The sequence below is a fragment of the Polistes dominula genome, unplaced genomic scaffold, assembly GCF_049000335.1.
Source record: "Polistes dominula isolate Pdom_NZ unplaced genomic scaffold, Pdom_raw_medaka contig_73, whole genome shotgun sequence".
Taxonomy (NCBI): domain Eukaryota; kingdom Metazoa; phylum Arthropoda; class Insecta; order Hymenoptera; family Vespidae; genus Polistes; species Polistes dominula.
In genome coordinates, this window is record NW_028300951.1 from 2106611 (window position 1) to 2118526 (window position 11916).

An 11916-nucleotide genomic window follows, 5' to 3' on the forward strand; every position below is an offset into this window, starting at 1 on the left:
CCAAGCCATTCAGTCAGCAACACTCGATTCACATATAACCAACGCATCAAGAACAAGGAAAACTCATCGGCACCCGACAAGGCAGCCTAACCACATCTCATCACGCAATCATCAGGCAGCTCAGCATCGGGGCGATAGTTTACATACAACAACGCAGCAGCGTATTATAAAGGAACAATTCGATTCACAGTCCTACACGGAACAACTCTATTCACATTACTCCACCATCCCTTAAAACCGTTTCATTTTACGATAAATAAAGAACATTGTACTGATCAAGGCACCTGTACGCAACATAATTTTTGGTCCTTCGAGCCGGATTCCTGATCCATCTATTTCAGTCGGCGCCTGTGGAACAGCAGTTCTCTTCAAGTGGACGAGAAAGAGGCAGGGAAGACTTAGACTACGCATCAACGAAGCAGCGAGACGCAACTCAAGGCGCACACTCACTCAACACAGGAGAATCAACGCAGCACACAAGCATCCTGGAGGCTGGAGTGTAGCATCGCGGGACAACAATACGAAAACGTGAGTCTTGCAATACTTTTTAACGAGTCATCAACCTGAAGTCGTATTCCCCCCTCTTATCTCTCCCCATTTTGTGCCTTTTTATCGTAAAATGTCGCGATCAACAACAGAGTGTACCGAGGCGCAGCTTATACGGAGGCGCGCGCCTTTAAAAAGTAAATTTACAGTTTTCAAAAAGTTCGTAACTGACCTAGAGAATCCTAACGATAACGATATAGCAAAATTAAAATCAAAATTAAAACAAATCGATTCGGACATGATAGCTTTCGAGAATGTTCAGACCGATTTAATAGCGGTTGCCTCCGAGGAGACGTGGGAAATCTACGTAAAGGAAGGTGACGAAATTCGCGAGTCAATCGAAGACGCGTTAATAAAAGCAGAAAGTATAGTAAAAAAATTCGATCATGCCGCGACATCAAGCGCTAACCCGGCCATTAATGAACCTGTAATATTGCCATCTGCGTGCACATCTATTGGTACACACAATCCCCCACGAAGCGATAAACTTGTACAATTGCCACCGGTGAATTTACCGCACTTCGACGGACGCTACGAAGAGTGGCCAAGTTTTGCTGATGGTTTTCAATCGATCGTTGGAAAAAATTCGGAATTACGAGATATACAAAAATTTGCGTATTTAAAGTCATGCGTATCGGGCGAGGCAGAAGAGAAAAATACGGGATTTAGTAATTACCGAGGGCAATTATCAGATAGCATGGGAACTACTAGAGTCATATTACGACAATCCTATTTTATTAATTAATCGACACATAAGGGCAATTCAAGAGTGCCCCAAGATGAGTAGACAATCTCCGGAATCGTTAATTCAGGCCGCGAACACTCTCGTTACCAACTATAAAGCGTTATTATCCACAAAAAAGAATTTTGCTGAGGCATTCCCCATATACATGATCGTTTCCCGAATGGACGAACAGACGCGGTATGAATGGGAGAAGCAGCGCCCCAAACTAGAGTTACCGACCATAGACGAGCTTTCAAGTTTCTTATTTAATGCCGGACGCGCACTTCTTACGTCGCAACCTGCAAAAGAGTCAAGAGATATGGGAAGGAATAGCATGAACAATCCGCCTAGACCGCTTACACGGTACGGCAATCCGCGAAGCGCAGCACAGCTCAATACACGTTATACAAATTTGCAAAGACCGTCACAGAACGATGCACGCCAAAATCCAGTACAGGTTTATGCGTCACAATTTCAAAGTCAATGTTACGTATGTTCGGGTAGTCATCTAGTATTTGCATGCGATCAATTAATAGGTGCTAACGCCGAGGAGCGAAATAGGATCGTCAAAGAAGCAGGATTATGTATAAATTGTTTGCGACCTGGTCATAGGGCTGAGGATTGCCGTTCTAGTTATTGTAAAAAATGTGGGAACAAGCACAACACGTTATTACATATAGACGAACAAATTTCAGCGGTGCAATGCTCATACGTTAAAATCAATCATGCACCTCTGCCTACATTATTATTAACCGCTGTGGTTTCATTATTAGATCGCGACGGTATTCCACACAAGTGCCGAGTACTCCTAGATTCAGGCGCCGGGGCTAATTTCTTAACGTTCGAGTTTGCCAGCAAGCTACGAATCGCACAACAAAGTGTGAACATACCAATAGCCGGGATAAATAAAATTGAAACTAATGCCACCAAGGCCCTAGTAACGACCATGCAATCGCAGACGGAAAACTACGCAGTTGAACTAAAGTTCTTACTTCTACCCAGTATAACAAATATTTCACCATCGCAACCAATACCCCCGGAAGAATTAACAATACCTGCAAATATCCGCTTGGCTGATACCGGTTTCGATAAACCTTCGAGAATAGACGCGATTCTCGGCATGCCCATTTTCTGTGCTTTATGGCACGCCGGACAGATTATTCAAATCAATGAATCAATATCTTTGCAAAATTCACGATTAGGTTGGATCGCAGTAACGACCTCAAATATGCATTTGCCACGAAACGTAAAATGCCATACCGCACTTATAGGATTGCAAGAACAATTAGAAAATTCTTGGCGCGTTGAGCAAACGCCAGAAAGGAAAATCAGATCTCAGGAGGAGGAGTATTGCGAATCGCACTATGAAACTAATACGCGCCGTGAGCCATCGGGTAGATATATAGTAAGACTACCATTCAGGGAAAACGCAAATCAATTAGGGGATTCATACGTCAATGCACTGGAGAGATTTCATGTGTTCGAGCGGTCGTTAGCGCGTAAACCGGGGGTACGCGAAGAATATGCGAAACTTCTATCCGAATACGAGGATTTGGGGCATATGGAAAGGGTCGAAGAGTCTTCCCGTACAGAAGGCTATTATTTGCCACATCATGCCGTAGCTAAACAATCGAGTATTACAACCAAGCTGCGGGTGGTTTTCGATGCATCCGCGAAATCGAGTAGCGGTCTATCATTAAATGATATCTTAATGGTCGGCCCAATGATTCAGGAGGACTTATTCACCATTCTCTTGAGATTTCGGTCACATGCATTCGCGCTTACTGCAGACATAGCCAAGATGTATCGACAAGTAACAATGGATCCGCGTGATCGTATTTATCAGAATATTCTTTGGCGTCGAGGACTAAATGAACCAGTCGGAACGTACCGACTTAAAACAGTAACATATGGCACAGCAACCGCGTCTTGTTTAGTGACTCGCACGCTACATCAACTTGCTAACGACAAATCAAGACAACACCCAAGGGCATCCATTATCTTAAAGGAAGATTTCTATGTCAATGATCAATTAATGGGAGCCCATACGATAGACGAGACTAAACAAATTCGCGACGAGCTCATAGCGGTGACAAATAAGGCGGGCATGCATATACATCAAACAATAGGCAAAAAACCAACGGTTGAATTGGTGTGCGCAAAATCAAAGGTTGCACCTCTCAAGACACAATCGCTTCCGCGTTTAGAATTGTGTGGCGCGGTCTTACTGGCGCGCCTGTACAGAGTCACTAGGAACGCGCTGCGAAGAATCAAATTTCGTCGTTCAGTGTTTTGGTCGGATTCAGCAATAGGTTTGCATTGGCTCAATACACCGCCACATTTACTAAAAACGTTTGTAGCGCATCATTTAACTCGAGTGATTGGAGAGACAGTACTCACCTACGAAACATTGCTAACGTATGATCTAGAGATAGAGGCCATCCTCAATTCTCGCCCTCTCACCCCTTTATCCAATAATCCAAATGACCTACGCGCTCTCACTCCTGGACACTTCTTGATGGGTGACTCGTTGATGGGTTTGCCAGAGCACGATTTCAGGGATATGCCATGCGGCCGGTTGTCGCAATGTCAACATATACAACAAATGCGACAGCACTTTTGGACACGATGGAGCAGGGAGTATTTGAATAAGCAAACGGTGCGTAAAAAATGGCACAAGGACGCGACGGATAACATAAGGATTGGCACACTACCTATTCTGAGGGAAGACAATGCTCCTCCTCTTAGGTGGCCATTGGGTCGAGTGACGGAGCTACATACTGGTCCTGACGGCATGACACGTGTGGTAACGCTAAAAATGTTTAATGGAAAATTGAAGCGAAGTGTCAAACAAGTAGCACCATTACTTAATGACGCCGAAACTCTTAATTAAGTACTTTTGAACGGTATCCGTTCAAGGGGGGCGGTATGTTGCGTATTGCGCAATATGTGATGTGGACTGTGTGAGTTGGTGCCTGACGCGATCGAAGTTTGGAACAGGGCACAGAAGCGGGACCTACCGGCGCCGTTTCTTTCGGCGTATGCGCTAGCACAAGTGGACACAACGCCGCTTCTTTAAGACAAAGCTTTCCCGAGCAGCGTGATTTTCCTCGACAACCCTATGCTAGCTCGACGGACCATGGAGAGTGACCCGACGGTCATTGGCCAATCAATTTGGGGAAGGGGGCGCACAGGATTGCCCGTTCCCCTATAAAAGGCCACGGAAAATCGTCGATCCAAGCCATTCAGTCAGCAACACTCGATTCACATATAACCAACGCATCAAGAACAAGGAAAACTCATCGGCACCCGACAAGGCAGCCTAACCACATCTCATCACGCAATCATCAGGCAGCTCAGCATCGGGGCGATAGTTTACATACAACAACGCAGCAGCGTATTATAAAGGAACAATTCGATTCACAGTCCTACACGGAACAACTCTATTCACATTACTCCACCATCCCTTAAAACCGTTTCATTTTACGATAAATAAAGAACATTGTACTGATCAAGGCACCTGTACGCAACACTAATGTAAAATAATAATTAAGAAAAAAACAAAAAAGATGAAAGAATTAATATATAAAAGTACAATATTACATTAATTGTTCATTCGATGCTGTAACAAATGTTTTAAGTTTTATATGATTATACTATACGAAAAGTAAAAGTACAAGTTTGTTATAGAACACTTTAAAAATAATTAGAGGTAATATTTTGTCATGATTTTTCCTTATAGTATAAACTATGATTAACTTAAAATAATATTGCAAGAATGAATCGTACAATATTATTATTACGGAATTAAAGCCATGTACCAAAAATACGGATCAATAGTATCATAATAATACTATTATAATCCTACTTAATTATTATTATTATTATTATTATTTTATATCATAAAATTGTAACAATTAATTACTAAGTAAAATTAATATATAATCACGATTGATTAAACGAATAAATAATATTGTACAAAAATATTATTTATATAATAAACAAACAATAATTTGTCGCTACCATGGTCTCCACATGAGATCATCATCATCCACACGTTCAACGTCTATTTCTTCTTCTTCTTCCATATTAATTCTTTGCGTATTCATCGTTTTACGTTTAATCATAGAACTTTTACGATTATCTTTAGTTAATGTTAATTTAATTTGATTATTATCTTGATATCTTTTACAATCTTCTAACGTGCCTATGGTTGTTCCTATCACGTTAGAAGAATTACTTTTAAATGTTTCTATTTTAACATCATTAGAATGATCAGTTTTATTAACAGAAATTGGATTATTCATATCTGTTGAAGAAATTGGACTGATTGGACAAGGACAAGGTATTAAAGTACTATGATCCAAATCGATTAGCGTAGTTGACAAGTTTGGATTGATCTGAAATACAAGAAATATTGTCATCTTTTTATATTTTTCTTTGGATAATTTTGAATAATATCAAAATTGATAAAAACTCACGTTTAACGAGTTAATCTTGGAATTATTTTGAAGACCTACGGCCAGATGCCTGGCTAAATTTTCCGCCGCTTTACCAGGAAGTGCAGCTAAAAATCTGCAAGCTTCCGTAGCGCAATGTCCAAAACCAGATTGCCATCGACTTTCAGCAGTAGTTTCATCGTTCATTATACTCGTCATTCTTGTTGTTGTTGTAGTTGTTGATGCTGTTGTAGTCGTTGTTGTTGCAGTTGACGTTGATGTTGATGTTGACGTTGTTAAAATACCAGGAAATAAACCGGCGGCACGAGCAGCTTGTGATCTTTGTAAATGTCGTACCGTCAATTCTAGAATTTCTGCTTTTTCCAATTTGCTGATATTTTCACCTTCCGTCTATACAGAAATTATCAAGTATAATATTATATATATATATATATAGTTTAGCGTTTAATTTTTGATTAGATTCGCTTGCACGAGCTATCAGCCTATCTCCGATCAAACTCGAGGAACGATTCGAGAATCGATCGATCTTTTTGTTCATTTTATCAAAAGTGTAATCCGTGCATGACTGAATCACGGAAGAAATCCTTTTTTCTTTTTTCCTTTACTGACATAGTACGTCCCCATCCCTTTTGTTGGTTTATAGAAAGACGAATAAAGGATCGGTTTGATTACCGAAACTAATTCAAATCCAAAGTCACGTTGATTTCTTTGGTTCTTTTGGTTTCTTCAAAGCGAAACGTGATAGAAGATTTTATATCTTGTTCTTTTTTTTCTGTTTTTTTTTTTTTCAATACTATTATCTTAGCTATAATATTTCCTACAATATGTATTTATGTATTATTTTTTTATTAAAAAACTAAAATTGAACAGAGTGACAAAAAAATGTTAATCGAAAGATTTTTAATCTGAAAACGAAATTTCTTTCTTATATTTGGTTTGGTTTTTTTTTTTTTAAATTGTAGCAAGGGTACAATTTGTTTTATGGTATTTTATAATATACCAGATGTTGCTATTATCTTTGCTATAATATTATCTACAATTTATATATATATTATAATTATATTTATATTTTTATATATTTTATATATTTTTATACTTTATCTTACATTAGACGTAATGAATTTTTATTTCAGTTTTATAAAACAAATCGTCAAATTTGTTCGTTCACTTTGATTCAATTTATAAGTATGTCAATATATGTATATAAATATTGTAATATAAATGGAAAAGAAAAACCATATGAATGTTTATAAATATATCATAAAGAAAATCGTGCAAATATTGGTATTGAAAATTGTGTAAGATGTGTAAAATAATGACAACGTACGGGGAATAGGGGAAGAAAAATAAAAAAAAAATAAAAACAACAAAAAGATAAAAATATGAAATATTAAAAAGATCGCAAGAGTGAGATAGAGATAAATTTATTCGAATAATTAATGAAGTTGTTGTACGTGGCAACAGTAAAATGTCGTTGACATTTCAACGAGTTCCCACGGTCCTTGGAATATATTTAAGAGGAGGAAAAATGGTATTGCCACGCGCAGTTGCGGCTGGAGAATGCGTTTCCTGTCAGGAGCGCGAGCCGTAAAATTGCAGAACGAAGGAGGAGGAGGAGGAGGAGGAGGAGGAGGAGAGATCGTAAATAGAGTCGTGCGAAGTTTAAAAAAAATAAAATAAAACCAAAACAAAATAAAAACCATGAAAAACAACGTGGCCTACGGCACGCCTTTCTTTTTGGACGTATAAAAAGAAATTAAACCACACCAAGTAGCACGTGCTATTTCCAACACACAAATTTCATACACACACACTTAATGGTTTATATATTATTCATTTATATATATATATATATATATAATGTTTTGATTTAACAATTATTATGATTAATGATAGTAGATAATTATTATTATATGTATTATATATTTGATTATTTTTTTTTATATAATAGATAAATAGTTAAAGAATGCAAAAAATTAGTAATAATAAAAATAAAAATATTTTTATTTATATTAATTTTATAATTAATTTTATATTAATTTTAATTTAATTTTATATTAATTTTAATTTAATTTTATATTAATTTAATTTATTTTAATTAATTATAATTATATATTATTTATAATCATTATATTATATAAAATATAATATTATATAAAATATAATATTATATAAAATATTATATTAAATATAATATATATATATAAATATATATATATTTTTTTTATTAATATTAAATAAAATTTAAATTAAATATATTTTAAACTAGGTTTACAAAATATCGATAATTTTTCAACCTTTGAGCACAATAATTGCTAATAATAATTAATAATAATAATAATAATAATAATAATAATAATAATAATAATAATAACATAATAATTTCTAGAGTATAGAAAAAAAAATTTATATATTATAAAATAAAAATAAATTAAAATGAGACAAAACAAAAATAGTAAAATTAATGTTAATATTCTTTAATAAGAATTTAAAGAGTCATCTTGATTAGAATTAGATTTCTAATCGATGATTGTACGCATGAATGAATTTAAATGATGTTTAATCGACACTCGTTTTATCGTTTTTCGACTATGACTAATGGAGAAATCGTTTAAACTTAGTTTCTAGTGAATATCTGAATGTAATTTTTAAATGTTTTTATATATAGGTTTCGTTCAACTATATATTATACCGTAATATCATGATGATAGAAAGATCGATTATTTCTTTTGTTTATTTTATTTAAATTGTTGATTTTTTCTTAATAATATTGAACATATTACACGGATTTTACTCACTTCGTGTGCATCCACCATGAGATCTTTCAGTTCGTCGAGACATTGATTTATACGTGCACGTCTTTTTCGTTCCAATAGTGGTTTCGTTATCTGAACAAAAATTTAACATTCATATTGATAATATGTTTAATAACAATTTATATTTATATGTATATATATATATATATATGCTCATAATTATGAAAGTGGTCTAAGTCATATATCTCTTGTTTTGAGATATTTAAAGATAATTTGAACACTATATGAATTCTATACAATATTGAAATAACAAACATTATCTAACGATTCATTTTTCATAATATTGTAAAAATTACATTGAATTTATTTAGTTTATAATAATGTAGTACGTAATAACTGATAAACTCATTTTTTTTTAATTAATTTTGACTATTTGAAATGTTTTAATTACGATAGTAGACTAAGTCAAACAAAATTAAGATGATGAATTGTTTTTTAGATTTATGTTATAATATAAATAACTGTATTACAAATGAATAATAATTATAATAATAATAACAATTATAGTATAAGTTGAAAAATATATACACCTAACTATGTAGAAAAATAAAATTAAATTTAACTAAAAAAAAACACAAAAGTAAATATGATTTTAATGTTAGGGTAATAAAAATGTTTCAACCCCCACCCCCTAACATATTTTATAAAAACAATTTAAAAAAATAATAATATAATAATGAAACACACATATACCGAAATAAATAATTTTAATAATACGATGAAAAGAAAACAAAAATAATAATAATAACGGAAAATAATATTAAATAATAGTAATATAAATTAAATCACAATTTTATTTTAATATTTTTTGTTTTGGATCAAGTTTGTCTAGTTTATTAGAAGAAATAAAAAAAAAATAAAAATAAAATAAAATACGAAGGAAATATAAAAATACAAAATTTCATTCGTTATATTTCCAGGAGGATCATTTTCTATAGTCAGATTTTTATTGAACACCTTGTACGATGACGACAAAACTATAGTTTCATTGGTTCATGACGCGTGTTTCATTCATCATTATTTTCTTAATCTTTTTCTCTGTCTGTCTGTCTCTCTCTCTCTTTCTCTCTTTCTCTCTTTCTCTCTTTCTTACATGCGCGAATAATCAAGTCACGATTCTCAACTACGTGTTTTATCGCATGACGCGATTTCGCGTTGTGGTACTTCTCCTCGTACGATTAATTTCTTCGTACACACGGTCATCATGCTTGATCACAATTTCTAAGAATTAAATAAATAATCATAAAATATATCCTTATAATATTATTCCTCTTCGTCAAACACTTGAGAGGGGGGGGGGGGACTATGACATATTCCAATTGATTTCGTTTTATTTTACAATACACACACACATATATATTATATATATATATATATATATATAATATACACGTGTGTACATTGATGAAATATAAATCATTATTATTATTAATATTATTCGAGATATTATTTGAAAATTTTTTTATATTCGAATTAATTTCATGCGTTGTATTTATACGTGTGTGTTGTAAAATAATACAAGAAAATAATTAAAAAAAAAAAAAAAAATAAATAAATCAACGAGAAGAATCAAAATAATAATAATAATAATAATAGTAATAAAATAAAATATATAAATTAGATATGTGTAATAATTTGTATTTTTTTATTTTTAAAACAATACCAGAAAGTAAATTAAAAAATAGAAGAAGAAGAAGAAGAATAAATTAACGAGAAGGAATAAATTAATACTAATATTATGAATAATAAAATAAAATAAAATATATCAATCAAATAATTAATAATTTGTATTTTTTATTTTTAAAACAATACAAGAAAGTAAATTAAAAAAATAGAAGAAGAAGAAGAAGAAGAAGAAGAAGAAGAAGAATAAATTAACGAGAAGGAATAACAATAATAATAATAATAATAATAATAATAATAATAATAATAATAATAATAATAATAATAATAATAATAATAAAATATGTAAATAAGATACGTAATAATTTGTTTTAATATTTTTTCTTACCTTTTTGTATCGATAAGTTCTCGAAACTGGATGCGGACAATCGTACGACATCATTGCACGATTTCGCGTTATCCTTGAATATCGTCAACTGCATCCGATAAAATAATCGACACCGATGATAAACTTTTATAATCGAAACATTATTATATAAAATTAAAACCTTCCTTCATAAACAAAACAAAAAAAGTACACCGTTTTTGATTTATTTTGTTGGTTGGTTAAGGGAAGGGTGAATGAATGAGTGCGAGTGGGGTGGGGTGGTGTTAGGGTTTGACTTTAATTTCGTATACGCATGCGTGCAATTATAAAAACGAACGAACAAAAAAAAAAAAAAGAGTAAAAAAAAAAGAGATACAAGAACTCGCGAATGAATGGGGAAAAAAGGATACAAACAAAATTGTGTAAAAATGAGAATGAAAAAAAAGAATGTGTATATATATATATGTGTGTGTGTGTGTGTGTGTGTAAAAGAGAGATAGAAAATGCTGGTGCACGGCTTCGAGTCCCTACGCGAACTGACTCGAATGCTTCTCAGCTCTTCTTGGCATTCCCCCCTTGTAATGCTTACCCTCACTCAACTTCGAACCCTACGGAACCGTCCCTGGTAAAAGGCACTTTCTCAAATAAAAAAAAAAAAAAAAAAAAAAAAAAATACTCTCGTTCTACCAAACTAACTCAATTTTCCATCATTTTTGTTCTTTTCCATCGAATTAACAATCTTTCATTTTGTTTGTTTGTTTTTTTTTTGTTTTTTTTTGGTAATTTCTTCCCTTTGGGGGTTTTTTTTTTGTATCTTTTATGTGTTTATCACCTGTTCGTTTCTTTATTACATGAAATTAAAAGTAATTGAAAAAAAAAAAAAAAAAAAATATATATATATATATATATATATATATATATATATATATGTATGTATATTTTTGTTTTGTGTAATGTATGTAGTATTTAATATATTATTATGTAATATAAATTACAAATTTCTATTAAATAATTCATTATATTATATAATTATAATAATATGTATTATTAAAGTTTTAATTTTTAATTTGTATATTTTTAATTTAAATTTTTACTATTTTAATTTTCAATTCTTTTGTTAAATTAAATTAAATAAATTTACATTTATTTTAAATATATTATAAATTATAATTAATATATATATATATATATAATAATATAAATTATAAATTTTTATTAAATAATTAATTATTTCATATAATTATAATTATATGTATTATTTTAGTGTTTTAATTTTTAATTTCAATATAAATAATATATATTATTATAATTATATAATATAATTAAATACATATATTAAAATATAAAATATATATTATTATATATATATAATAAATACCA

General features: G+C 31.9%; 2 protein-coding genes across 2 annotated transcripts; one reads left to right on the forward strand and one right to left on the reverse strand.

The window, feature by feature from the left end:
- Positions 1-1325: 1325 nt before the first annotated feature.
- LOC149032626 (uncharacterized) lies at positions 1326-4163 on the forward strand. The gene has a single exon (XM_089172348.1). The coding sequence runs from the start codon at positions 1326-1328 to the stop codon at positions 4161-4163; it is 2838 nt and encodes a 945-aa protein (XP_089028474.1).
- Positions 4164-5003: 840 nt separating this feature from the next.
- Positions 5004-11134, reverse strand: LOC107063832 (enhancer of split mgamma protein). The gene is made up of 4 exons (XM_089172058.1): positions 10558-11134; positions 8529-8618; positions 5752-6120; positions 5004-5670 (listed from the first exon to the last, which is right to left on the reverse strand). Exons 1-4 carry the CDS (start codon positions 10609-10611, stop codon positions 5290-5292), a joined length of 894 nt encoding a protein of 297 aa, XP_089028184.1. The 5' UTR covers positions 10612-11134; the 3' UTR covers positions 5004-5289.
- Between the last annotated feature and the right edge of the window lie 782 nt (positions 11135-11916).

Bases quoted from the DNA above. Each gene is read 5' to 3' on its own strand.
- LOC149032626 (XM_089172348.1), top strand. From the start codon at position 1,326: ATGAGTAGACAATCTCCGGAATCGTTAATTCAGGCCGCGAACACTCTC.
- LOC107063832 (XM_089172058.1), bottom strand. From the start codon at position 10,611: ATGATGTCGTACGATTGTCCGCATCCAGTTTCGAGAACTTATCGATAC. The intron at 8,619-10,557 runs GTAAGAAAAAAT...ATTTTTGTTCAG, and splicing joins GAACTTATCGATACAAAAAG to ATAACGAAACCACTATTGGA. The intron at 6,121-8,528 runs GTGAGTAAAATC...ATTTCTGTATAG, and splicing joins TCATGGTGGATGCACACGAA to ACGGAAGGTGAAAATATCAG.